We start from the raw sequence: 27,236 nt of genomic DNA, 5'->3' as shown, positions 1-27,236 counted from the left end.
AACAGTGTTAGGAATAGTGTTTACTCGACCTTAAGGAGACTACACATGCTCCACCGACCTAAGGGAGTCGAGCGGATCGGACGGTGTAGGGGGTACTTTGATGACGGGCACAAACACAACATTGCGTTCGCCATAGGAAAAGTGTCTTCGGAATGTTTGACCCGCCTCGTCGTCAAAAGAAATTATTAGTGGTAAGTGGTAGTTTGATTTGACAAGGTATGGGGTTCCGTTGGATTTATTTAGGACAGTAAACCTGTATGAAGGACAGGAACATCACCAGGATAGTGGAACAACGTCATACAGCACTGTGCTGATATTAGACAGAAACGTGAAATGTATCAACCATGAGTATTTGTTAATGATTGGTATTCTGCCCGAATTTCATTTACTGTTAGTCATCGGTAGCAGGCAAACGTTCCATGTAAGTAACATTTTAGAGAGACAGCAAGTGATAGTTTTACTTCTAATGTACTCGAATCGGGCTTCGATAACCATTGTCGTTTTCCACGCCCCTTGCATACTTTTCAGGTGAGATTTGTGTAAGGGTATATATGTGGGTCATGGTAGGAGAACTGTGCCTCATTTAGAGCGCAACGGAAATCGTTATATAGTTAGGAAACTTATAGGTTAATGTCCATCCGTCTCCACAAGTGCTGAAGGATACAAAGTATGACAAAATGTAATTGAGAAAACAGTCCCTCGCGGCTGTGCATCTTTTCCCGTCGCCATATACCCATGATTCTTTAGTTTTTGACAGCGTGTTTCGACTCTTTAACCAGGGAGATGATGCTCACGAATCGAATGCGACGTCCTTAGGTCAAATATCGCCAAACATTCTATACAATACTTATAATTCTTGACATGTTTCACCAAAGTTTTGTTAATAATATCAGACTACAATACTGAAATTCGGGTCAAGTTCAAGTAATGATCTAAATATATACTTTTAAGAATATACCCCTCGCACAACTTATATTAAGCAAAATGAAAAAGTATGTGTGTTTCCGTAAACCGTGAACCCGATCCATCCGCCGACCCTAGACATATCTTGCGCATTGTAAAAATGTTTTGTTACCTTATTTTTTGGGTCGCAGCCAACAAAAAATTAAAATATAACCCTAATTTTAAGAGGCATGCTATTGGAAACCAACGTTTTTTTATTTCGTCTTAGCAGTACTTGAGTGCCGTGAGCTGTGTTTTTGTACTTTTTTCGTTGTCCATCGCCTTGAGTTGCTCGGAATGACAACGTAACCTTGTATTAATTCAACGTCATGAACCTGCCTCTGGGAAATTAATCTTTTTTGCAGAAGTTGCGAAATAGTTAAAAATGCGGATATCACGAAATATCTATTAGGTAGATGACTCGGAGATAATTGAGGTGTTGCCACATCCTAACGTTGAGGAAAAACATAACGTATGTGGAATTTCACACTCTAAGTATGATCTGTACTTGTGACGAATCGTTAGAATTAAGGTAGGATGCCGCAGTTCCAATACCGTTTCTTTTTCTACTGCTGTTTCGTGCCCAAATGCCTGTTCAGTGTTCAGCTCATCAAGGCAGGCTCAACGTGTGTGATGTCAAATGTCATTGTCGAAGCTATTACAGTGTTCGTAACTGTGGATATTGATGTTTCAGCTCAGGAAATAACTGAACGAATATTTTTGTGGGTGATCGCGGAAAATAGTTATGAAGCCATATCATTCAGGACTATTTCCATTCAAGGTCAATTATTTTGAAATTTTTATCAATGTATAAATGATTTGATTTCTTCGCCGGACACAGTGTTTTCTTAGACGATAGATTGGAACAGATTCCAAATGAAAAAAAAAATCAGTTTACCAAAATTCATACATGTGAATGCTAATTTTACGTTTGATACACTTTTTATATTTTTTTATGGCGTATAAAAGCATGGATGTACTAGAATTGTTCAATTAACACACATGACAGTATCTAAGTTTGATGCCTGTACAAGTACCTTTAACTCATGACTTTATATAAAGCTTAGCCTGTCGCCAGCAGCCCGTGTCATGCCGGGTCAGCACAGTTACGTTCAGCCGTTTTGTTCGTGCCCAGAAGATAGTAGATAGTATTCTGCCTGTACAGTAACGTTTAGACCTTTAGTAACTTACATCAGTGACTACATTAAAAGAATACACAATTGTAAATGCAGTCTTGTACCGACAGCTTTGGTGTAGATCTGCGAATACAGCCCTGAAATACCACTAAAATAGCCCTGTGACAGAAGCGTTTACTTGTATTTACTTCGAGTCAATCCTGTAATTTACCTATTGTTTTCTGGCCTTGCATAGATTTGTCAGGCCAGAAGCTTTTGTATACTCTGGCCAAGACCAAGTAACGTCACAGCAGCATCGCCATGGCAACCCACCACTCCACCCACCATAAGACAACTATCCCTACATGTAGTTGTTGACTCATCTTGCGTCACGCCTCGCTGCGCTTATTTAAGAAAATGGGGACTGAGAGAGACCTGCCGGTATGTTTGTACAAACCTGAGCGTTTAAGTTTCATATCACCCAGTCGTGTCAGGTCCCTCTATTGGTTCTGTTTGCATTTTCTACTGTTTCACTGTTCTACCATGAAGATTTGATCACCAGAAATTATCTTCATGTCCTTTACTTTTCACTAGTGGCACTAGAACAAGCAAGCAAGCAAGCAAACAAATGAATCATATGAATGGAGAACTGCAGTCGCGGGGGTCACTTGAGGACAACACTCATAGGCACGTAGTACACGTATAGGTATCGCGTATAAAGAATGCGAGTGAAAGAAGTAGTCTTAACACGCTCAAAAGGAAACTGTCGGTCGCGAGACCTGTAAACAATTACCAAAGCTGTTTTCTTGTTGGCAGCACTGTTCCACACGATTTCATTAATTTCTTCGAGTCTACAAAAATTAATGAAAGCAAACAGTTGAACGCCCTTTGAGAAACTGTACTAAAACTGTTATGACATATTTGGCGATAAACCACACCCGACGATGGTACACCGTGCGTTTTTTACCAGCTTACGATATCGCTCGTGCACTATGTAGTGAACTAGTCAAAACCAGATATGAACTGAATATGCTCACGTGTTTTACAACAAGTCCATTAATAGTAGTGCGCTTCACAGAACAATGAGATATATGTTATCACTATATGTAGCAGGTTTTTTTCAACTTCGCACAGTACTCTCAGAGTTATCTAATTACAAAACTTTATTTAATATGCAAATGAGCTGTTAATTAACTTGACACTGCTCAATGCTTTATGGGACAATTAGATATCCATCAGATCAACATTTGTTGCACGTTTTATTTAATTTAATGCTGTAATTTTAGAGTAATGTCACTAATTACAAAGTTCATTAAATATGCAAATAAACCCTAAATTAACTTGACACTGTTCAATGATTCATAGCACAATTAAATATTTATCAAATCAATATCTGTAGCACGTTTCACAAAATTTTGGCGCCGTAATTTCAGAGTTATATACCTAATTACAAAGTTTATTAAATATGCAAATGAACCCTTAATTAACTTTACACTACTAAATGCTTTACAATACGGTTAGATATCTGTCGGATCAGTATGTGCAACAGTTTTTATCACATTTGATGCAGTTATTTCGGAGTTATATGACTAATTATAAGACTTCATGAAATATGTAAATGAGCTAATTATTAACTTGACACTGCTCAAAGCTTCTCAGTACAACTTGATATTTATGAGATCAAAATCTGTAGCAAGTTTCATCAAATTTAACGCTGTAATTTTGGAGTAATATCACTAATTACAAAGTTCATTAAATATTCAAATGAACCCTTAATTAAGTTCACACAACTAAATGCTCTACACCACAATTAGATATCTGTCGGATCAGTATCTGCAGCAGATTTCATCACATTTGGTGCAGTTATTTTGGAGTTATATCACTAATTACAAAACTTCATAAAATATGCAAATGACCTATTTGTTAACTTGACACTACCAAATGCTTCTCAGTAAAATTTGATATTTATCAAAACAATATCTGTACCCAATTTCACTGACTTGGATGCCGTAATTTCAGAGTTATATACCTAATTACAAAGTTCATTAAATATGCAAATGAACCCTTAATTAAGTTCACACAACTAAATGCTCTACACCACAATTAGATATCTGTCGGATCAGTATCTGCAGCAGATTTCATCACATTTGATGCAGTTATTTTGGAGTTATATCACTAATAACAAAACTTCATAAATATGCAAATGACCTATTTGTTAACTTGACACTGCCAAATGCTTCTCAGTACAATTTGATATTTATCAAAACAATATTTGTACCCAATTTCACTGACTTGGATGCCGTAATTTCAGAGTTAAATACCTAATTACAAAGTTCATTAAATATGCAAATGAACCCTTAATTAATTTCACACTACTAAATGGCACAAGATCACTAATTCACGAAGATAGTTCGGAAGAAAAATAGTGCAGACCTTGAAGTTTTTATATCTGCATGGATGCTTGTTTAGTTTGAACTTTAACGTCAAGAATTTTTGTAAAGATATTTTTCTGCCTGAATCAAAATGCAGACTGTTGTGAATAATGGCTGAAGCATTTGGTGGTAATATGAGGAGTTCTAGGGCTAATAGAAATCATAACAATAAGCCTGAAATTTGTCAAAAACACCACTGAGGGCGCTATTTTCATCGCTATCTCAAAATTTCCGTGGACTTGCTCACACGAAAAATTAATCAGTAGTCAAGCTGACATTGATCTAACACCTGTTAAGAGGATTCGTGCCGCTGAATGTTTTAAAATAGGAAAATCGAGCTCAACGCTACTGTGGTGGCCTATGGGAAATGAATTAGTGGTCTTGTGCCATATGCTTTACACTTCAATTAGATATCAGTCGGATCAGTATCTGCAGCAGATTTCATCACATTTGATGCAGTTATATCGGAGTTATATGACTAATTACAAACCTTCATAAAATATGCAAATGAGCTATTTATTAACTTGACACTGCCCAATGCTTCTAAGTATAATTAGATATATATCAGATCAATATTTGTTGCAAGTATAATCAAGTTTAGTGCAGGAATTTCAGAGTTATCTCACTAATAACAAAAGTTCATTAAATATGCAAATGAGAAGATAATTGACATGACACTCACAGTATCATCATAATGTTCTTAGATTGTCATCTGTGAAAAGTTTTATGAAATTTTGTGCAGTATTTCTTGATATATGTCTACGCTGTCATTACCGTCTCCATAGGGAAACCATTGTACGGAAAAAAACGATATTGCATAACTTCATTAATATGCAAGCCACACTAACCAAATCTAATCAGTTTTTGCAAGTAGCATATGGTACCTTTGTACCAAATCTGACTTGAATCCGTTCAGGCGTTTTTGAGTTATCATGTTAACAGACAGACAGAGACAGAGACACAGACAGACACACAGACACACACACAATACACACACACACAGATATATATATATATTTATATATATATATATATATATATATATATATATATATATATATATATATATATATATATATAACGCGTACACACATACAATTGATACATGCTCATACATACATACATACATACATACATACATACATACATACATACATACATACATACATACATACATACATACATACATACATACATACATACTTCTCTTTATTTAGGGTACAAGAACGCCCTCACACGGCCGAGTATTCGACACTGCTTCCGAGCCCTCGAGAGCCTAGTACAATAATTTCTGACGCTAACTCGTCACCTCACTTTACACATCCGCAGGTTCATAAAACCGTCTTTATTACGCATTTTTTACATCTTAATGTCACGTTAAACAAACATTTCTCAATGTGGGAAAAAACTCAACCTCTGGTAATAGCTTGCTTTGACAGTATCTTCGTGGGTAACCGAAGCAGTAGGAATGACAGTGAACTAATCTCCACAAATTTTCCTGCGACATTGAAAGACATATTAGGAGCTAAAACTGATTTCTCACTGATTTTTCATAAATATAGCTCAAGTTCAACCAGCATTGCTCGGGTTAGAAAACGCAGCCCAGGTACTAATTTCTTTACGGATTATCTTCGTAGGAAACCAAAGCACTCCGCACGAGAGTGAACTGTAATGTTTCCCTCGAGATGATTGGAAAATGTTAAGACAGGGCAGAAAAAGAAAAGATAAAAAAAATCGTCTGCACTTTGGATTGACATGGGGGTCACTCAGGGTTATTAACCTTACAAATTCATTTTGGTTCAGGAGTTTTACGCATGCCATTCGTTGCTTTTTTGGACCGGACCGAATAATTTTGGGACATATTGAGCCGATGCTCGATTTCGTATCATTCCTTTATTGACCTCTGAGTCCCAACAAAGCCACATGTAACAACTTCCATAGTCGTAGCAGATAGAATTCGAAATGCTGTTAATCAGACAATATTTAATTTCATCCGTTGGAGACACTGGTAGGTTCCCATGATCTAGGTGTCCTTCTTTGTCGGTAACAGCTAGTACATTTCGAACAACCCTCATTTTTCAAAGTAAGATCAGCGACCCTCCTTCCCTTGCTGGCATTATTCCCGGAGTTCCTTCGAGCTGCTGGCCTTGTTAGAAAATGGTAGCAATACATCCTGGTTTTTAGATGGAGTCTTCGTGAAGAATTTGGCAGGGTACCACAAGGTTTTACCGTGTTTTAGTATGTATAAATGGGTCAAATAAGGCCAGTTGTGGGTTGACCCCGTATCAGCCTAAAATGGACACAATTGGTTTTTGTTGACCTTTTCGTACTCTTTCCTATGTTGGTGGAAACTTTCTGGAGATTTGTTAACTGTCATGCGGAGTGTTTTGGTGAGCCACGAAGATATAGTCTCTAGGGAAAGTACCGGTTCAGTTCGAGTTTTTTTTTCCGACCTGCAGCCATGCTTGCTTAGCTTATACGGCCGAATCTTTCCGTCTTCTTCCTGGAAATTCAAATAAATAAACTTGCTTTCGACGACCAAGCTTACCTACGATAACATTAATACTACTTTCTATTAAATGCAGCCTTTTCGCCGGTCAAAATTTCGCTAAGAACACCATACATTGACAGACTTTAAGGTGGAATGGTTCTTGGGGACAGACATTCGGACTTTTGGATTTTATCTATTCTATTTTGATCTACCTTTCCTGGCTGCTCATTTTAAAGCTCTTCGTGTAGTTTTTCGAATCGACTTATTCTTTACCCGTAGAGTTAACAGTTTGATTGCGGCCATTTTGAATTTCAAGTATCTGAAAATCTGGGTTGATTTGTCTCTCTTGTAGCAAAGTTTGCACGGGTGACCGCTTATTGTAATTTTTGATTTGGTAAAAAAATGATCGCAAGTTCGATTCTAGGTTAGCGAAAGTTTGAGTCCTGCACTGTAAAAATAGCGGACGCTAGACGCGTCTTTACGCGTTCAAAATGTACACGTCGGTGTTCAAATTTGAACGGCTAGTGTTCATATTGTTAACACTAGTGTTCATATTATTAACAATGATGTTCTAAACCTGAACACGTAGTGTTAACAACTATCTCCTTCGAGTGTTCAAAAACTCAGCATTACAGAAATTTTACAATACTGTGAAACAATTAACAATCTTTTGTGTTTTTTACTTTACAATGGCTATATTAACTTTACTACTGCCCTCGCTGTCCGGCATACGTACACGGATTTCGGTGTAACGAATTTCACAATAAGTGGAAATATTTCCTGTCTACAATTGCTGAAAGCATGTTTTTTCTAAAAAAGAAGTATAAAAATAATTTTACACGTTTATTACGGGTTGAAATTTTGAAATTTTGAAAAGAAAATCAAAAACCACCATGAACGTTTTAATTTTAACATCGGCGTGCAAGAGACGTTCTACTTCTTAACACTTGGTGTTCAAGTTTGGTGCCTTTTCTTATCCCATGATGCATCAAAACGGAAGTTGCGACATTTTTCTTGTAAGCGCACGCTGAAGTCGTGATCGTGCGAAAGCAAGACAAGAAAGGGTAAGTTTTCTCTCCAAAATATTAAAAGGTGTTGGATTTTGAAGCATCTGTATTATTATCCTTCGAAATTAATTGTATTGTACTTTGAAAAAGCTTAACTACGTGAAGAAACCTTTATTTCTTTCAGTGGCTGGTGGATCATACACTAGCTGTGAATACGCAGCAGTGTTTTGGGCCATGGGGTATCGATCGCACTCGGGTCAAGGGTCATCACTGGAGCGATGACCCTTGACCCGAGCGCGATCGATATGCCACATTACCGCTGCGTAATCACAGCTAACACATGTCTTTTAGTAACCACATTCGCATGTAAATTTAAAACTTTAGTTAAACATCGAAGAATATTGTTTTAGCATATGAGAGTTGGCTTTGCTTTTACTTTTCATCAGTTGATTACACGAAGAAGCCAATATTTTGTAACATTGACGAAAAGAGGCACTGTATACAAAAGTCAGCCCTTTTCCTTAACCTAATAAGGCCAAGTTGTCTTTCATTTGAAGTCTCATGTCGCCATATTATCTATTGTTGCATTCTTTTTAGGATGTGAAAAGTTGGATGAACGTGAAATCGAAGAGTTATTACAGAAGCTATTGGTACAGAAATTGAAGAATATGAGTGTACAGATAGCTGTCTGAAACAAGCTTGAGGACCTCAGTTCATCTCTGATGTAGATTTGAACTTTCGAGGGTTAGTAACTGAATTGATAAGTTTCTGTATTTGTTCTGAATTTATCTGAGCTATGTCCAGAACGCTATAATTAACTAAATGTTACTGGAGAATAAGCTTTCAAATACTTGTAGTCGCCCTTATCAGATGCAATGGTGGAATGAAGAATTAAAGCAGAAAGCAACAGAAAAATTCACAGTGAAAAATGTACACTTTAAATTTCGGAATTTTCTGAAATTTCCACTCTGAATTTTCTGTCGCTTTCTGCTTCAAATCTTCATTGCCCCCTGGCATCTGATGAAGGAGACTTCACGTCTTTGAAAACTTATGCCAGTAACATTTAGTTGATCATAGCCTGCTACCAAATCTTTGATTATTTTATATTTTAGATCAAGACGTCTTTTGTTCTCGGTTTGTGATTTTAGCTTTTAGCTTTGCTGTTAAGGACGTAGACCTTATATCATAGGTGAATGTGTGGCATCATCCTCAAATGTTTACATCCCAAGCGTTTTCTTCAAAACGGCCAGTACGATTCATTTAATATTTGGAGTATAGGTTTCCGGGGATTTTCCTAATCATATATGTACAAGTTATGATGAAATACACAAAATTGTATTTTTGAGACATTAAAGACATTTCAGACATTTTTAAGACATAAGGAATTATCAAAATGTGATATATTCAAGTAAGCCAAATTTTTAGCTTTTTCAAACAGTATATGGCCACTTTGTAAAGTTTGTCAGAGGAAAACACCAACGGTGTTTATGTGCCCAATTGACACTAAATAATTGTATTTTACTAAAGGAATTTTTCTGTATTTTTAAATAAAATAATTTTACTGAATATAAGTGGTCTGTTTTGTTATTTCCAGGCTTGAACACCCCATGAACGAGCAAAATTAAAGTGTTCAACAAGTGCATATCATGTGTTCTAACCTTTAACACACTTATCGTTGAACGGCGTCCATGCGTTCAAAAAGTGTTACAGCCCTTTGAACGCGTAAATGCGTTCAATTTTTTGAACGCATTTCATGTGCAACGTGTGTTCAGATATGGAACACATGGTGTTCAATATAATGTCTGATGAACACCAAGTGTTCAAAATCTGCACACGTGTGTTAAAAAATTGAACATTGGTTGAACACGTAGTGTTAAATTTCTGAACGTCTAGAGGCGTTCAAAAAGTGTTACAAAAAGGCGTTTAATTGGTGTTCTATCCTTGAACACTTAACTTTACAGTGTGTACTTTGGAGGCGCATGTTGCCATAATCCGATGATAAAAAAATATCAGGGCTGCATTCTTTCCAGAAAAATTATCACCACGAATCAATCGGCCATCAATTCAATATTTTCCAGAAAGAAATCATGTACAAAAACTGCTAGCCGTTATACTGCGTGAAGCTCTACTCTTAGCAAACGTCTATGACGTTGTTGACTCGGGTTGACCCCATGTCAGCCCAATGTGGAGATGGTTCTTTTTTTCGGCCTTTTCGTAGCTTTCTGGAGATTGTTAACTGTGATGCACAGTGCTTTGCTAAGCGATGAAGAAAGTCCGCAAATAAAGGTGTGTTTCAGTTAGAGTTTTTTCCGACCTGCAGCCATGTTTGTTAAGATTGAGCGACCCTATACGGCCGAATATTTCCATCTTCCAGCGGGAAATTCAAAGACATACATTGCTTTGGCGACTGAGATGACATACAGTGATCTGAGTGGCTTAGAGATCTGACAATATATATCAGATGTTAAGATATAATGCATTTTAGGCGTTTTTTGTATTAATTTTCGAGATTTATTGGTTATCATTCCATTTGCCAGACTTCCTATGAAGAAGGTGAGTGTCAAAAGTAGTATTCATGTTCAAGTTGTCAGACCTGCGGTTACTTTACTTAGTTTTGGGTCAAAGCGTCAGGCCGAGTGCGGGTGCTCTACAGCCTGAGACCTGGTCCAATACCGCCGGAGCGCAATTTTGATCGTAAACGGCTGAATCTTTCAGTCTTCTCTTGTGAGCTGCAATGGCCTTTGAATGCACTTAATGTGCACACTATGCGCACTAATCTTCGTAAATCATCTGCAATTAAATGAAATGAATATCACTTGCTCCCTGGCAGAAGCTTATGTAGAAATCGCCATCTTTACATTGTCACAAAATTAAGTGGCCGACAGGGTAAAATTTTCCAAAGAAAACTTCCTCTTTGGACGATTTGGTGTTGGGATGAATTTCAACCCTTTGTCACGTGCATTCATTTATTTTCTTCTGTTGTTAACTTGTGTGATGATTAGATTCTTGATGAGTCTAAGATTCGTGTTGTCATTTATGTTTATGCTATGTTCGGCATTTGTAAGGCGTTTTATTGTGTTTGGGATCTTATGTTGTCTCCTCTTGTACCGTGTTTTTCTGTTTTGTTTGTGTTTGTGGATATAGTTTAGTCTAAATTTGTACATTGTCATTGTGTTACGGTAATTCTTTTTTGATAATTTGACAGCCTTGAAAAGGCCGTTTCATTGGGATTGAAAAGATGGCCTCGATTCCATTCGTTCCTGAGGACTTAACTAAGCCTGAAAGAAACTCTATTTGTCTGATGAGTGGAGATCATTAATAGTCACCGTTGGGATGTCAATAATTGGAGCTTATGTGTCAGTTTTACAATTGGTACAAAGCGTTTTCTGTACATTTCGATGTCTAAACATGTAGTATTTTTAAGCTTCGGTAAATTCACTCTTGAATATCTCAAAGCTGTGACATTTTTGTCACTGACTTGTGACCATCTCAAAGGAATTAAAGGAAGATTTGAACTTGATTCACAGATGAAGTCAGACAGTATTTTTATTCCCATATGAGAAAGGTATAAGCTATAGAGAATGGTATAATATACAGACAAATCATGGCATGCAACTATGATTTGACAAAGCACGAATGCATCAACGACCCAAGAGTGGCTAGTAAGGTGTTGAATACACTGTTCTTTGCTTGTCCTCTAGTCTTGACTTATTATTCTGATGACTCATATTACTTCGCTGGCACTCACTTCATTAATCCCTATACGTCCTCCCCTTCCTTACCGAGACTTCACAATTCATCAGTTTTAATGTTGGTGTACTTTACATGCTGCAGCCAAAGTTACACAATATAAATTTGAGATTTGAATAGGTAACCCTTTGCATTCCAAGGTCATATCTACTTTCATGCAAGGAACCCAGTATTACCAACTACAAATTTGACAGAAACGTTAACTTAAGCGAGTGTTTGAAATGATAATATACATGGAAATCCATCAAATAGTCATAACTTGATTGAGGCGATAGCTGTGCTTGCGGGCAATAAGTCAATTTAAAGCAGCTTAATGGGCAATTACATAGACAATTTTTTCTCACCGACCTCTTATAGTGGCGGGGGGGGGGGGGCTCTCATAAAAGTTGTTTTAAAGTAACATACAATTTTCAAATCTTGATTTTCCAGAAATTAAAAACTTCACTTTTCCCATAGATCTATCACAGCCAAACATTTTGCAAGTGAAATGTCAGTATATGTTAGGTAATTTGGTTGTATAGTTAGAAACTTTGCCAGCTGACCCCTGACCTTCAACTTGCTTGATCGGAGAATGGTTGAAAGTTTTATTGTGAAAAGTTTGAGCAATGTTTAGGGCACCTCAATCATCTAAGGTTAAAGTAATGTGAGCCTGCACATATGAAAACAAATAGACACTGATATCATGAATTTCGGGGAAACATTCATTTGAATCTCCTACATAGTTTGCAAACACAGTAAAAAAGCAGGGATTGTCATCTTTATTTATGATAAAAAACAAGTCAAAGTCAGCATTAGAAAGTTGTTGGCATTGCACAGATTTGTTCTGTCATCACCTCATGTGACTGCATGGACATACCACAGAAACCCTGTCTGATTTACCTTGATAGTGCCTAGCAGTGATATATCGGAGTTAAATTCGTCTTCACGTCACACATCTGGTTTATTTGTCATAAATACTAGCCGGGTGGCTATTTGACAGTCTTTGTTTTTGAAGGACAAAAAAATCACAATTTTTCGTCAGCAATTTGGTTTATGCCTACTCACTGCCACTTTTCTCTACTTCGTGACATTCAACTTCTTGCTCCTAGAAATGGTCAATTATATAGGCGGTATATTATGTCGGGGGTCTATTGGACAAGTCACATATGAGCTTTGGATTTTAAAACTTACTTCTGGGGAACTGATAGTATTTTCCTGGTTCTACAAGACTACTCCTACAAGCTCACACTTTTTCCCTTGAAAAACCTGGGAAAATACAGATAACACGTCTTTTTCAGGGCATGCGTTGCAGCTTCCCTCACTGGTTTGGAAGGAAAACAGTTCAAACACAGCTCTCGTAGTAAACTTGGCGAGGAACAGTAGCTCGCATGTTATGTAATCAGCTAGACTATGGTAAAATATCTCATTATGTTTACTACCCTGCAATGGACCTTAGGACGTATTGAAAACAATGGTGAGGGGGGGGGAGGAATTCAGCGGGATTCGAAAATTTTAGTGGTATTCGAGGGGGGACGAATGTTTTGCTCTGCCTATGGGGGGGGGGGGCTGAAAATATTATGGTTCACAACATTTTGATGTCGTCCGATGATTCTAATATTAGTAATAATTAAACAAAGTCTAGAACCATTTTGTCGCATTTTATGACTTTAATTTCGAAAAACTCTAAAAATGTATGAATGGCAGTAAATTTTCGTAAAAACAACAAGTTGGTCTTGTAATGGTGCAGAAGCTGCAACTATTGATACTTTTTTCAACATTTCTATGCAATGTATCAAACACAGTTTCTTGATGTCTCCCAACAGCATGCTGAAAAGCACAATATTCAGTTTGTCAACTAAGCCCGTTTGTCTAAATATTGGTGATAATTGAATTAGAGTTCAGACTGAAAGTCATTTGTCAATGATACAAATGCACGGTACACGTAGGCTGTGTTGGCAACCTGAATACTGGACAGCTCAACATGCTACAGACGGAATACAAAGTTAATACAGCTACTGCCCTGCTACTGCATACTGGCAGTGGCAGTGATAGCCCTGATGTCTGATGTAGTTTAAGAACAGTTTGGGTCATAGGACACTCAATTGACAGTGAAACTTATGTGTACAGAAGATCCGGCCAAAGCGTAACACATGGAAGACTAGGGAACTAACAGTTACCATGAATTTTTGAATTCTGGCATATGAGAACAATCCAATATTTGAGAAAAATGAAAAGTCACAGTTTTTCTAAAATCACTTCAAATCAATTATATAAAAGCATTCATTTAAAGCACATGCAGTGAATGGAATTTTCACATTTCGAGGTACAATAACACAAAAGTTAAACTTTGAACAGTAAAGACTCTAATTTAAATTAAAAATGTGTGACTAAATGGAATCATTAACGTTTTTCCCAATTTGCCATAATTACACCCAAAATTTCTGAGATGAAAAAAAATTAATTTGATGGAATATTTTAGCCTTCCAGTATTGTAAATTTTGTAAAACATTTATAAGTAACATTTAAGTTGTATATGTCTTTCACTTTTGAAATAAAAAAAATCAGCAAGAGACTGTACTCAGTTTTTCACAATTTGGCAAAATGCGGCCAGGAATACACAATTTTCATACTCTATCATTATTGTCATTTTGTATTTTTCAGCTGGTGCCATTGACCTTGCCAGAGACCTCGCATCACAACTTAACAAATGAAAAAGGAAGTCAAAACTCAAGTGGTAAATTGACATGTGGCTCTGCATGAAACAGTTCCAACACAGCTCTCATAACCTTGACGAGGTACAGTAGCTCGCATTTACTACCTGGTAAAATATTTTGTAATCAGCTAGACCAGCTAGACTATGGTCGGATATTTCAATACGCTTACTACAGTTAAATGCTGTCATGAACCTTATCCCATAGTTAGATCAATCAGATCGGCTTAGATAAATTTCCGACGTTTGGATTTACTGCGTCCTTTGTAATCACATCAGTTCTCTTTATCCTCCCCTGTTTACAGGAAACCGTTCCAATACATCTCTTATGATGGTGGTGGTGATGGTAATTATTTTTATTCATGTAAAGGGTCACCGCCCCTCAAACTGAAAAGATACAGTTGTATGCAAAAGAAAAACGTAATGCTTTGTACAGCTCTCATAGTAACCTTGGCGAGGTACAGTATCTCCCATTCACAACCTGGAAAAGTATTTATTAAGGTAGAGTGCGGCAGGTTCAATCTCAGTGTTTAACCGCCCATATCGCACAGATAATGCATTTATTAGAATGGGGAAACTCACTCTTAGGGAGTCCCGCCCCCAAAGTGTGATTCAGCCATCTGATGTCGTCAAGGTGACGGAAGGGGTGTTATAGTTTAATAAATAAAAGCATTAATTAAAGCTGCAAGCGGCGTTGGCGGGCGCAAGCGGTTGCCATGGCTTCAAGTTCTTGCACTGATGATATTATGTGCGAAATTTGAGATTTTAAAAGTCTTTTGGTTGTTGAATTGAACTATTTCGTACATCATCTCATACAAACTGTAGGTTTTGCTGGTAATCTTAAGTTTTACGAAAAATACAATATGGCGGCTAAACCACATGACCAATCTAAGTGCTTCTTGCAAACTTGAAAGTGCTCACACTAAAGATAATACAGGTAAAATTTCAGTTCAATTCGTGTGTTTGTTCTGGAGATGGAGATATTTTCGGTTTAAATTGCGATTTTCACAAAATCCAACAGCCTAACCACGTGACCAATACAAATGCCCTCCGCAAACTGTAAAGTGTTGGCACTAAGAAAGATATGAGTAAAATTTCAGTTCAATCGGTGTGTTGGTTCTGGAGAAGGAAATTTTTAATAATTAAATTGCATTTACGCAAAATCAGATGTGGCGGCTAAGGTCACGTTACCGCACGCGATGTTATTTGCAAATTCTTAAGACCTTAGGTCATGCTTGCTTTACAAAAAAATTAAAATATACTAGACCCTAGGTTTTCTGGAGAAGTCATTTTTTAGGTTTTTGGAAAATCCAATATGGCCGCCAAATCACGTGACGAATCGAAATTTGTATACCCAGGTGCAAGAACTTTGCGGTAAATGGTGTTTGAGTTCTAGGTCGACAAAAAAGTAGCGGAAGAAGAAGAAGAAGAAGAAGAAGAAGAAGAAGATTTTTCAAACGAACGTTTATTACTAAAATTAATCTCTTGTACAGAAAAGTACATATCAAAACAATTCAAATTTTGAAACGAAAAGCAAAAATGAAATCAAACAAATGCGAAATGGCAAATGATGTTCAAATACTGAAAATACTAGGCAAAGCTGGACTATAAAAAATCAGCAAAAACTTCGAAACGGCTATGACACTGATGCTCGAGCGAGACGGAGAGAAACGGTGAAAAGGCAAACAGGTAGCTATATCACTTACAACATGGGGAAGGAAACCAATTAAATCTGAAAAAAGCACAAATTTGTTAATGACAAAAGGCAAGATGCGAGGTGCATGAAAAATCTCCACTGAATAGGAGAAAGCAAACCAAACAACCGAAACAAGAAAAGTGACAGAAATTTGCAAAGAAATAGGACAGGAACACCTTACAACTTGCAGAAAAAAGCCACCTAACCGCCAATGAGAAGGGATACATTGAGAAAACTTTTCGTTGGCATGTGCCAACGAAGAATCCTCCCAACTGACTACCCCCTCCCATTCCGTGAGGAGTACGGTGCCCAGGACGAGATAGGATTTGGCAAAAGGGAAAGTGTGCTGAGAGGGGAAAGCATATTCTTCACAACAAAATTGAATCAATAGTAATTGCTCCATCAATGTCTACAGAAGCAATGACGTCATTACAACACCAAATGTTTTTGAAAGCACTTATGTTTGAATTGAGCGTCAAGTAATTATATTCTTCTAAAATGCGAGCACAAACTCGCCCTTTAAAAACAGAAACAAGCATATTACTGATTGAGGGATCATGACCATTAATTGCATTTCGTCTTGTCACATGAATTGCAATTTTAGCTGTCGTAACAAGAAAATTTTAAAGCGCAAAAGTATTCTTGTCCATTTATGATTTATCAAAGGGTGGGCCTAAAACAAACCACCATAATAAAATCTTGAATTCCTGACCAAGAAAACGATGACAGAGTTTACGAAGGAGAGTGAACAAGGGAGAAAGACGAGGGCATTCTTAAAATATGTGTAAAAGGTCATCTCTGGCACTACAAAAAATACAAATCAAAGGATGAGCTATACCAAGAACGGAACATAAACGAGCCAGTTGCGTACGCACCGTGGAGAAGACGCCATTGAAGATCTTCTTTTTTAGGAATTGGACTGAGATAACAAGAAGTGAACAAAGGTTTGATATTTTCAGTAAGTGAAAGCAGATCTCTCCAAACTGTATCTTGACGTTTATTGTTCCTATGAAAATTGGACATAATCAAGAATTTATAAATGCTACCCTTTTCAAGTTTATACAAGGGACAATTCAAAATAATATGGTCATCATTGCCTTTACAAATAAGTTCGAAAGAATACGAAGGACGATGACAAGAATGAACGTCATCCAAATCAACTTCCTCTTCAAAATAACTTTGGATCTTGTTTTTCCAATCACAGGGAATAGAGTCGACCAACGTCTTGACAGTATGTTGTTAAAATTCTATCCGAATGAATAGAAACAATGTTTTTAAACTGGCTTGGGGAGCGCCAAGTTTTTTGGAAAGGGTCAAAAAGATCGCCAACTTTTGTAATGCCAGCACTGATAAAGTGATTAACAAGAGTACTATCAAGAGGGTTTGTAAAACTAACACAATCGTTGAAAAAAGGGCTTCATGGAAGATATCTTTGATTGAAAGGGGTCCACCTTTTCTAAGGAAAATACATGACTTCCAAACTCTCAAAAGCTCAAGATAAAAATAAGGAAGATAATCTGGAACAGACTGAAAATTCACTGTAAAAAGTTGAGAGGTGTACTTGAGATTACCAACATTCCGAAAATAAAAATCAGCAAACAAAAATGAAGGATGATCCAGACCTGAATACAAGTATCTTTGAAGATAATTTGGCCTGAAAGCTTTCACACGTGAAGAGAGATCGATAAGATTTTGCCCTCCTAACTTCAATGGAGCAAAAACTGTTCGACTTGGCAACCAATGTTTTCCTTGCCAGAAGAAATCAAGAAATTTGTGCTGAATTTCATCAATGATAACAGCAGGAGGACAGAGGAAAAATTAAACGATGAAAGAGTTTAGTTGCAGCAAGTTGATTAATAACGATAACACGGCCTTGGAAAGACATAGCAGGAGCACATCTATTCCACCAAGATAACTTATTGTCAATCTTGGTAACACACTCACTCCAGTTTTTTGAAAAATACTCATTACTGTTGCCGGAATATGTACCAAGGACTTTGAGACCAATTCTATTCAAAAGAATTTCAAGCGAATGATCAGCACGCCCATGCCATGAGCCGACCCAAAGACCTTGGGACTTACGATAGTTAATTTTTGCATTACTGGCATGCTCATAGACAAAAAACCAATGTTTAAACCTCAAAAAAACAGTATCACAAGTTACAAGAGTATTAACATCATCAGCATAAGCAGAAAGTTTACATTTACGATCACTTGAATTTGTAATCATAACACCTTGAAAACTGTCATCTTTTCTTATTCTGTGTAAAAGAGGTTCAATAACAATTGCATACAGCTGCCATGATAATGAGCAACCTTGCCTTATACCACGTGAAAACTGAACTGGAGCAGTAAGGGAACTGTTAACACGAACAAGACTATCGGTTTGAGTATACAGAAGTTTAATAAAATTGATGAAATTTTCACTAAACCCGAATGCATGCAGAGTTTGAAAAAGATAATGATGACTGACACGATCAAAAGCTTTTTCCTGATCTACAGAAAGAATACCAAGAGGAAGATTCATGTCATTTTGAAAATGAATGCAATCCCTAATTAAATGAATATTGTCAAAAATCTGTCTGCCTGGAACAGTATAACTTTGATCTACATGAATGATATCTTGTAAAACTTGCTTTAAGCGAAACGATAAAGCTTTAGTGAAAATTTTATAGTCAGAGCAAAGCAAACTGATAGGTCTCCGGTTCTTAAGAAGGGAGTTATCACCTTGTTTTGGAAGGAGTGTGATAACAGCTCTACGACAGGACGTTGGAAGAAGGCCATCGAAAATTGACTTTTGACAAACCTGATGAAAATCTTTCCCCAGAAGAGACCAGAATTTTTTATAAAATTCACAAGGTATGCCATCAACACCGGGCGTTTTTCCGTTTGCAATGTTCTTGAGTGCAAAGGTGTACTCATCAAGACTAATGGGTTCATCAAGTTGCGTAACTTTGTCAGCAGGTAATTGAGGGAGATCATGAAGCAAAAGTATTTTGTGCTTCAGGTGAAAAAGGCTCAGCAGTAAAAAGGTTTTGATAAAACTGGCGAGTAAGTTGACGAATTTCTCTCTGATTTTCTGTAATGGTATGATCTTCACGTTGGAGATGAGTAATGGATTTAAGACTTCCTTTGTATTTTTCAAGAGAAAAGAAAAACTGTGAATTAGTATCAGAATCATTGAGCTGTTGAAAACGAGAACGACTAACTGCACCTCATATATCAAGTTTCTGAAAACTGTCTAACAGGTCTTTTTGCTGATGTTATCTTGTTTCCAAAGAAGGCTGAGTATGAATCGATGTTTCCAAAGTATGAATTTACTCAATAAGCTTTTGTTTTGAACGTTTAAAGTGATGAAATCGTTCAACGCTGTACTGCTGACTAAATTCTTTAATCTATTGTTTTCCTATATCCCATCAAGACTGAATAGAAGAAAACCTAGTATCCTTCTCATTATGCCAACCTTCCAAGAATTCCTCAATTAAAGTACGATAATTTTCATCATTAACAAGACTAGTATTGAGACACCAAACTTTTACGTACCTACCTACCTACCTACCTACCTACCTACCTACCTACCCACCGACATACATACATACATACATACATACATACATACATACATACATACATACATACATACATACATACATACATACATACATACATACATACATACATACATACATACATACATACATACATATATGCTATATAAATTTGTTTGAGAAATAGACAATATCGTACACCCTCAATGTAGGCTTAATAATCGACCTGGCAACATTACTCACGAACAGGGGTTAGGAGTATTAAAGATTACATCAAATGAAAAGATTGTTTGACCATCGGATTCTTAAGCGTTGACGATGGAAGTTTGTGCGATTCTTATTTATTTGCCGATATTAAGGTAGTGTGGATGAGTAGATACACGTTGAAAGGTTTTAAACAATTGAAGTTAGATATTTAAGGAAGTGAAAAGTCATGATACGCAAGTTTCAAAGGAATGAAGGCGACGGACAGAAAGAAAGGTAATTTGTAGCCTAATGTAATGTAAGCAAAATGTAAAGTAGTATTGGTTGTGAAAAACCGATAATCTGGTAATTTCTGAAACAGTATATTAACGTGCTGTTTGAAGATGGTAGTCAGTCAATGGAGATATTGTCCTAAACTAACTTCATAATTTGTCTATGACTTTTTTAGCTTGTCCATCACTTGGCCAACACTCACTTTTTAGTATTCGCTAATCAAAATATTGTTATTCTTCTTTCAGGTAGCACTCACAACTGAGAATATGCGTCGCACCATATCGACTAGATCTTTGACCACATTCGTAGTCGTCTTTGTGGGATTTACCAATTGCATTGTTCTTTTTGTGATGGTCGGCATTTATACAGATAATGCAGGATATTATATAGAAGTAAGAAGAACACGTGACAGCGATATGCCTTTGAGAATCGCTGAAACTGGTGGTAGAGAAATGATTAGTGCTAACGCCATCAACATTGAGCGAACTCTAGGTTTACCTGTAGCAGTGAATGTAACGACATCGCCGATAAAGAATGCTAAGGCGGCAATTGATTCTCCGATTAAAGTTGATGTTAACGGCATAGTTAATTCAAATCTTGGGCGAGATGTGAAGAAGCGTAATAATCAAACTTTCAATAGTTCAGATATTTTGATTGGCAGAAATAAAACCCTGTCATTTAATAACGTGGAAACAGCAAAGAACGATAGTAAAAAAGAAGAATGGCTTATGGATATTTTTCAAAACATCCGAAAAAATTGGACTTTCAACGAGAAGGAAGCGTCAAATCTTAGGTAATCTATATTATCTTCACTTATCAATGTTATCATTGTTAGGTTGTTTATGTAGACCACTGCCTGGGTAGGTATGTAATATTTTTAATTCAATGTTTCATATTCCACTGAAAGGTAATAGTGCTTTGTACAGATGTGCCAGTGCATATTTCATTTGGTTAGTATCAGTTATATTTGATTATAAATAATTCATATACCACTGAAAAGTGATAATTTTATGTATTGATGTGCCAGTATATAAATCCTTTAGAGAGGTAATTGAACCATCTTAAGCGAGCAAACATTAAACTCCTACAAATCATCGCTGTAAATTTGGAATTGAAGATGGCCAAAAAACGTCATAAGGCTACAAAGTCCCACTCTGTTACAACTGAAGTTCATCTTACAAAAAAACAAGCCACCTCCTCCTATTCACATAATAACGAAGAGAAGGCGTGTACATGAAGGGGTTACAGCACGCGTATGCCCCAGACGAACGTTGAATGAATGCTCTATGAGCATAACATGAAAGTAATTAATGGTGCGTTGTGATAATAAACAAGTGGTATATTTACAGTTTGTGTTGTTCAAGCTCAGTTAGTGACAGATGCAGAAATGGCAGTTTTGCTCGGTAGACTTTCATGGTCAAAAGAAGATCGGCTTAAGGGATGGCATCTTGATCTCTACCACAGAGTGTTTCTGGTCCTATAATATTTAATACTCTGTAATTCTTTCTTTCCATTGGAGGGCTGGCGATATGTTGCGAGCTGTGCTTTGCAACAGCAAATATACCCTTCTCATTCATTATTTTCAAACCATGAACAGCAGATCAAGCTAAGCTGTTGTCAAATGAGCTTATGACTCTGAGCGTATTTCTTCATAGTCGACCGAAGCATTAATCGTATCATAATATAAACTTTCTAAGTCCTGTCATCAATAAACATACAAAGATCAAAAAAAGTGATAGAATAGCATCGTTGCAGCTCATTACCTTTTGTCCTTCAATGTGGACCAGTCAATTATTTTTTATTATAAATCTAAGCGCTTCATCCATAGCTTCAAATTTATTTAAATTCTAATTGAACTTTAATAAATTAAGAATCTGGCATTTTCCATTGATTCCTCTTCACTTAGCTATAAACTATACGCTGAACTATAACTGATATCAGTTGATATCAGTCAGTGTAATAGTGCATATGGCATGCGTTTCGAACCTAGTTATCATTTTTTTTGTAAAACCTTCCCTAAAGAAACCTTCAAAACTTCTCAAAGCAAAGCAAAAATAAAATCATAGTTCACCAAGAAAATTTTGGTGCCAAATATATACTGATACTAAGAATTGAAAATGGCAACAATTAATCTGTGACAAAATACGATTGCTCTCATTATTTTTAAAAACTAATATGGTGAAAACTTAACTTACTCCAATAGCTTAAACATGAGCTCGAACATGCCGTAGATCAGGGAAGTTTTACAAAAATTTGAGATTCTGATTGGCTGTGTCGAAATGCATTCTACCTTAAATTCAGTATGAAAAGGAAAAGATACTACATACTCTCTTATAATAGCTTTTATTCTTTATTCTTTATTCTTCTGTAATGCACAGCCTGGTTTACTTAGCGTAAGTTTACGTTGTTTGCAGTTTTGTGTGGCGTTTTAATAGTATTCTTATAGCCTATTATTAGAGATTCACCGAGTCTCGCCCTGTGTAAACACATGCAAACAATAGAACAGACCAAAAAGAGGGCCAATAAACTTTGAACCCAAAGTATACCGGGACGATACTTTCGCTTTAAATGGGGAAGAAGTTACATTAGACATAACTTTGTGAAATGACGTACAGTTACCTTCTACGTTAACCAGTTCACAACTTTCTTACTTTGTCCACATTTTGACCGAAACACTGACCTTCATTTTTGACGGGTTTAGACATCTGGTTGATGAGGTGTAATCGGATAAAAATGCAGCAGTACTATGTTGTTTTGGTTTTGTTTCTCTTTTCTACTCGTGCAATAGCAATTGATTTTTCGTCATTATATTCAGAAATTGACGGAGTATGGCCAATTGAACGTGTCTTTTTACAAAGCTCTGCCGTGAACTATCTTTCGTTTCACAACGTCTAGCTACACAATACCTTCAAGTGAGCAGCTGCAGTCGCATTGTAAATTGAATACGGGAGGCAACAACGCTGAAATTCCTACACAGAGGTGGACGTTCATTCTTGAGTGTAGCCAGCTCATGTCGAACACACATTTAATCACATTTACGTTTCATGCTTAAAAATCTATGTATCTTTCTGCAAAGTCAAATGATTTTACATCAACAAAGTCGTTCCTTCGCACATAGCCTTTTGCTAACCAGCACCCGTGTTCGTTTTACAAGTAATCTTGTATGTCGCCCGAGTCTAAATGGTTGTCCATCCCCTCCTTGTGATCGTTTTGCCGTGTATTATTTCAGTGAAACAGTATTCTCCGGTCATAACTGAAAGGAATGTCGAAATGTCTGTTTCAAGAGATGGTCCCTATCCTATAATCGGTATTGGGTAATAATCAGTTGGGGTATGCGTGTTTCTGAAGATCCTACATTTGAACGACAGTGGCACTTTTTAAATTCGTGATTGAATTAGCTGACCGTCTGAGAGAGTACTTTACCAACAAGCAAATACCCAATAGATGTTACACTCATTTACCGTAAAGTCTAATATTAAATAGTTTCGATCAGTTAACACAACTTTGACCTAGATTCATCGTCATCGCAAGTCATCAACACTTTAGATAAGCTTATAGGGTAACCGATTCATTGTTTTCCTTATAGTCAGTCGTATATGGCGACCATCATTCATTTAATTGAGTCAAGTTTTACTATCAGTAATTGTTGTTACTCTTGAATTCCCACTGTACGCTTTATTTCCGCCGTTATAATAATCTTTTATGATGTCTTGTTCTCCAAATAATGCAGATCACTTCTGGAGGAAAAATGTCAAACAAAGGAAATGTTCCTCACAACGCAACAGAATACACCGCTTAACTCAAATCTGACATATGAAGCCGAAAGGAGTACTAAAATTGAAGTGACTGCAGCGGTGTACAAACGGTTTCCAAAAGTATGTTCGTTCGAGACTGTTCTATAATTCATCTAAGGGGAATATTGGTCTTATGTAAAGGGCTGTACAAGCTTTACTTGAACAATCGATAAGTAGAAGAAACTTTTTCAAAAAATTCCACGCGTGTGTATCTATTGATCTATCTCTCTTCATTTCAATATATCTGTCTACACGTTTGTGTGGATTTGCATGCGGGCATACGGTTTCTGTTTGTATTGATCAGTTGAAAGAAAACTAATGACACATAGCTGGCATTTGATATAGGCGGGGTTGTGTTGAAAGGCATTGTACATATCTTCTGTATTCTATAGTGAGACACTTCTGCATACAGATGAATTAATATTCCCTGTTTCCTTAACTTGTACTCTCTGGTTTTCTCAGACAATGCCGTATATCAGTGAATCGTTCAATAAATGCAGCATTGTTGGCAGCAGTGGGATACTTTTGAACTCGACATGCGGCCAGTCAATAGATTCATCAGAGTTTGTGGTGAGGTGAGTCTTTATTCTCAAAAGTTCTTCATCTTAAAAAAAAATACTGAGTTTTAAGACTATTCAAATGAATAGGTTTTCATTCAAGACTGAGTATCAAGAATTTAGACAGCTTTTGTGATTTAGTGAAAATGAAACTCTAATTTGTGCATTTGATTTCAGATTTAATCTTGCTCACGTACAAAAGTTTGCTAAAGACGTCGGCTCTAGGACAGACCTAATTACCTGTAATCCCGGGATGTTGAAATCAATGTAAGTGAGCGTCCTATAGGGCCTGTTTTAAGAGTATATTGTAGGCTAATTGAATTTTATAAAAACATTATTACAGTCACAATATCTGTCCACTTGCATTACTTATACAAGTGAACCATGAAAAGATCAAGAACGTTTAATTGCGTTCATGAGCACACCGTGCAAACAGTAATATAATTCAGGAAAGTAAACACGCTAGTGTTCTTTAAGTTGATCATTTGTAGACAATGCTAGCGCTCTAGCTACAAGTGCATCGAGGTCTCCTATACATTTATTCATTACTAATTAAACCATACCATGCGGCAGCCATCAACGAATCACGCCAATGTTCAAGAATAAATAAATACGTTTAATAATTCCTTGTAGGTATGGTAGTGTATCAAGGAAAGGAAGTAAGAGCTTCACAGCTTTCATGACGAGAGAGTATCCAAACGCAACATTGCTTTTGCCAGCTTTTACGTATCACTTCACCTCGAAACTCTCCTTTAGAGCACAGGACGCGCTGAAAGGCCAACATCTCAACGTCGTCTACTTACATCCCCTTCACCACACGATGGTAAAACGGTTTTGGAAAAGTCAGAAAGTTAATGAAGTACGAGTAAGTACAGGTAAGATTCGCGATTGCAGGACTAAGACGATGACACGCGACATTGTGTCACACGTACGTGCCAGCAGTGCAGGGTGCCGATATTCCCTTGACTTGGTGATATTCCTTTGTCACGTTTCCAGAAACAAAACATGACTATGTTTTTTTCACAATGAATGTTCTTTTGGATTCTCGAACATGAGAGTAGGACATCTCCGATATAATTACCTTTAAATTAACATTTTTGTTTAATTAAGCAATTTAATGCTTTTCCACAGTGGTTTTGAAGTATCGATACTGTCTCCGTTTTACAGAAATTGACAGTTGGTTGCTTGCTTGTTTGCTAAGGGCACACGATTAATTTTAGATTTCTAGAGATTTACACAACAAAATTTTAGTTAAAACTGCCCATCTGTCCGTACCACATACATCACAGTCTGTTGGCACAGTCTGGCCATGGGTTCTTTGCAAGCCGGAGGCCATTCGACATGATATACAGATAGCTCCCGAGTCAAGTATCAAGAATGATGCAAGCGAAATTAAAAACCTGCTAAATGTTTTCCAATATTTTTTCCCAAACAATTATTGTATTTTTGTTGACCACACTTAATTAAAAAAACACTTTCTCGATCTCTTTTTAGGGTTACTACTCTTTACTTCTATGATGAGTTTTTGTAAAGAGGTTCATCTCTATGGTTACTGGCCTTTCGAGGAAGATCCGGACGGCAATCCTCTGCTTTATCATTACTTCGATGAAAAAGCGATCATGTTATCCCCGAGGAAGTTAAAGAGACGAATTCATAATATGCCTGACGAGTTCGATAAATATCTTACTTGGCATAACAAAGGCGCCATACGATTGCATGTGGGACAGTGTACCGCGCCGCCATAAGCATGATCAACAAGCTTCAGTTCCGTCGTTACACTTTTTAGTAGATAAGTTATTATTTGAAAACAAAAAAGGAGACTTTGATGCTCTCATCCACGAATATTCCCTTCTTCTGAACAATTTTGAGGAGGGTCGTTTGTAAAACACCGGTGTGCACAGATTAGTTGCCTTCCACCACGATACACGCAAATGTTTCAATAATAAACATAGGGGTACTATTTACTGCTGAGCGATATATTTTAGCTCATCCTAATGAACACTAATGTTGCGCAAGTGGATCTGCTGACACTTTACTAAACATTTAAGTTTTTAACTTCGTGCAAATGAAATAAATGGCAAGATTTTCTATGATATTTCCTTGCCGTTTAAGGGTGATCGAGTCACTTGCTAGGTCATCTTAGCTGCAAACAATAGAATGCGCACTCTGCGACGCGCGTGCTCACTGTAAAAATTACACCGTGATTTTGATGGACACCTATCTTCATACAACTTAAGCTTACTGTCAGAGCTTTTAGCATGAAAGCGGACGTTGTTAATGATGATTGAATGATCATTGTATTATCTTCGAGTTGTATGTTTTAAATGTTTGAATGCTGATATTTTTACAAAGTATTTAAAAATCCCAACAAAATAATTTGAAAAGGACATATTTCATGTCACATTGTAATCATGCCAGAAAATGCCAAGACGTTTTGACCGGTTGAACTCGCTGTTAATTTTATGCATGAAATTACAATAACAATGCTTGGTCGAATGATGTATTGCCTTGAGGGCGGGATCGCCAGTGGTATAGGGGGGGAGTACCTTTCCCGATGGTGATAAGTGGTGCAGATTACCGTCGCCGAGGTGACGGTCGTATACGCGTGCCAAAAGACACCTATGGTTGATTTCCTGTTGACCAGTCGGATGGCAGAGTTGCAAATACCTGGACTGAACCATTTGGTTTTTTGTTGGTGTCGGTCGTACTTTGACAATAAAAGTAAAGATGCACAGATA

The 27,236-nt window shown here is 36.9% G+C and overlaps 1 protein-coding gene across 1 annotated transcript; it reads left to right on the top strand.

Annotated features, from left to right (window-relative positions):
• Nucleotides 1-27,236, top strand: LOC139115827 (alpha-2,8-sialyltransferase 8E-like). Its single transcript, XM_070678205.1, has 8 exons — nt 1-191; nt 14,378-14,511; nt 20,393-20,940; nt 23,878-24,022; nt 24,404-24,516; nt 24,676-24,765; nt 25,132-25,373; nt 25,993-27,236. The coding sequence occupies exons 2-8, from the start codon at nt 14,461-14,463 to the stop codon at nt 26,241-26,243; spliced, it is 1,440 nt and encodes a 479-aa protein (XP_070534306.1). The 5' UTR covers nt 1-191; nt 14,378-14,460; the 3' UTR covers nt 26,244-27,236.

Source organism: Ptychodera flava, chromosome 17 (assembly GCF_041260155.1).
Source record: "Ptychodera flava strain L36383 chromosome 17, AS_Pfla_20210202, whole genome shotgun sequence".
Classification (NCBI taxonomy): Eukaryota; Metazoa; Hemichordata; class Enteropneusta; family Ptychoderidae; genus Ptychodera; species Ptychodera flava.
The sequence above is the reverse complement of the archived record's forward strand: the minus strand, read 5'-3'. Positions and strand labels throughout refer to the sequence as shown.

What these genes read in the sequence shown, in the direction of transcription:
- LOC139115827 (XM_070678205.1), top strand. Translation starts at nt 14,461, where the DNA reads ATGTGGCTCTGCATGAAACAGTTCCAACACAGCTCTCATAACCTTGAC. An exon ending in TGTACAAACGGTTTCCAAAA is followed by an intron (nt 24,023 to 24,403) that starts GTATGTTCGTTC and finishes TGGTTTTCTCAG; the next exon opens with ACAATGCCGTATATCAGTGA. An exon ending in CCCGGGATGTTGAAATCAAT is followed by an intron (nt 24,766 to 25,131) that starts GTAAGTGAGCGT and finishes AATTCCTTGTAG; the next exon opens with GTATGGTAGTGTATCAAGGA.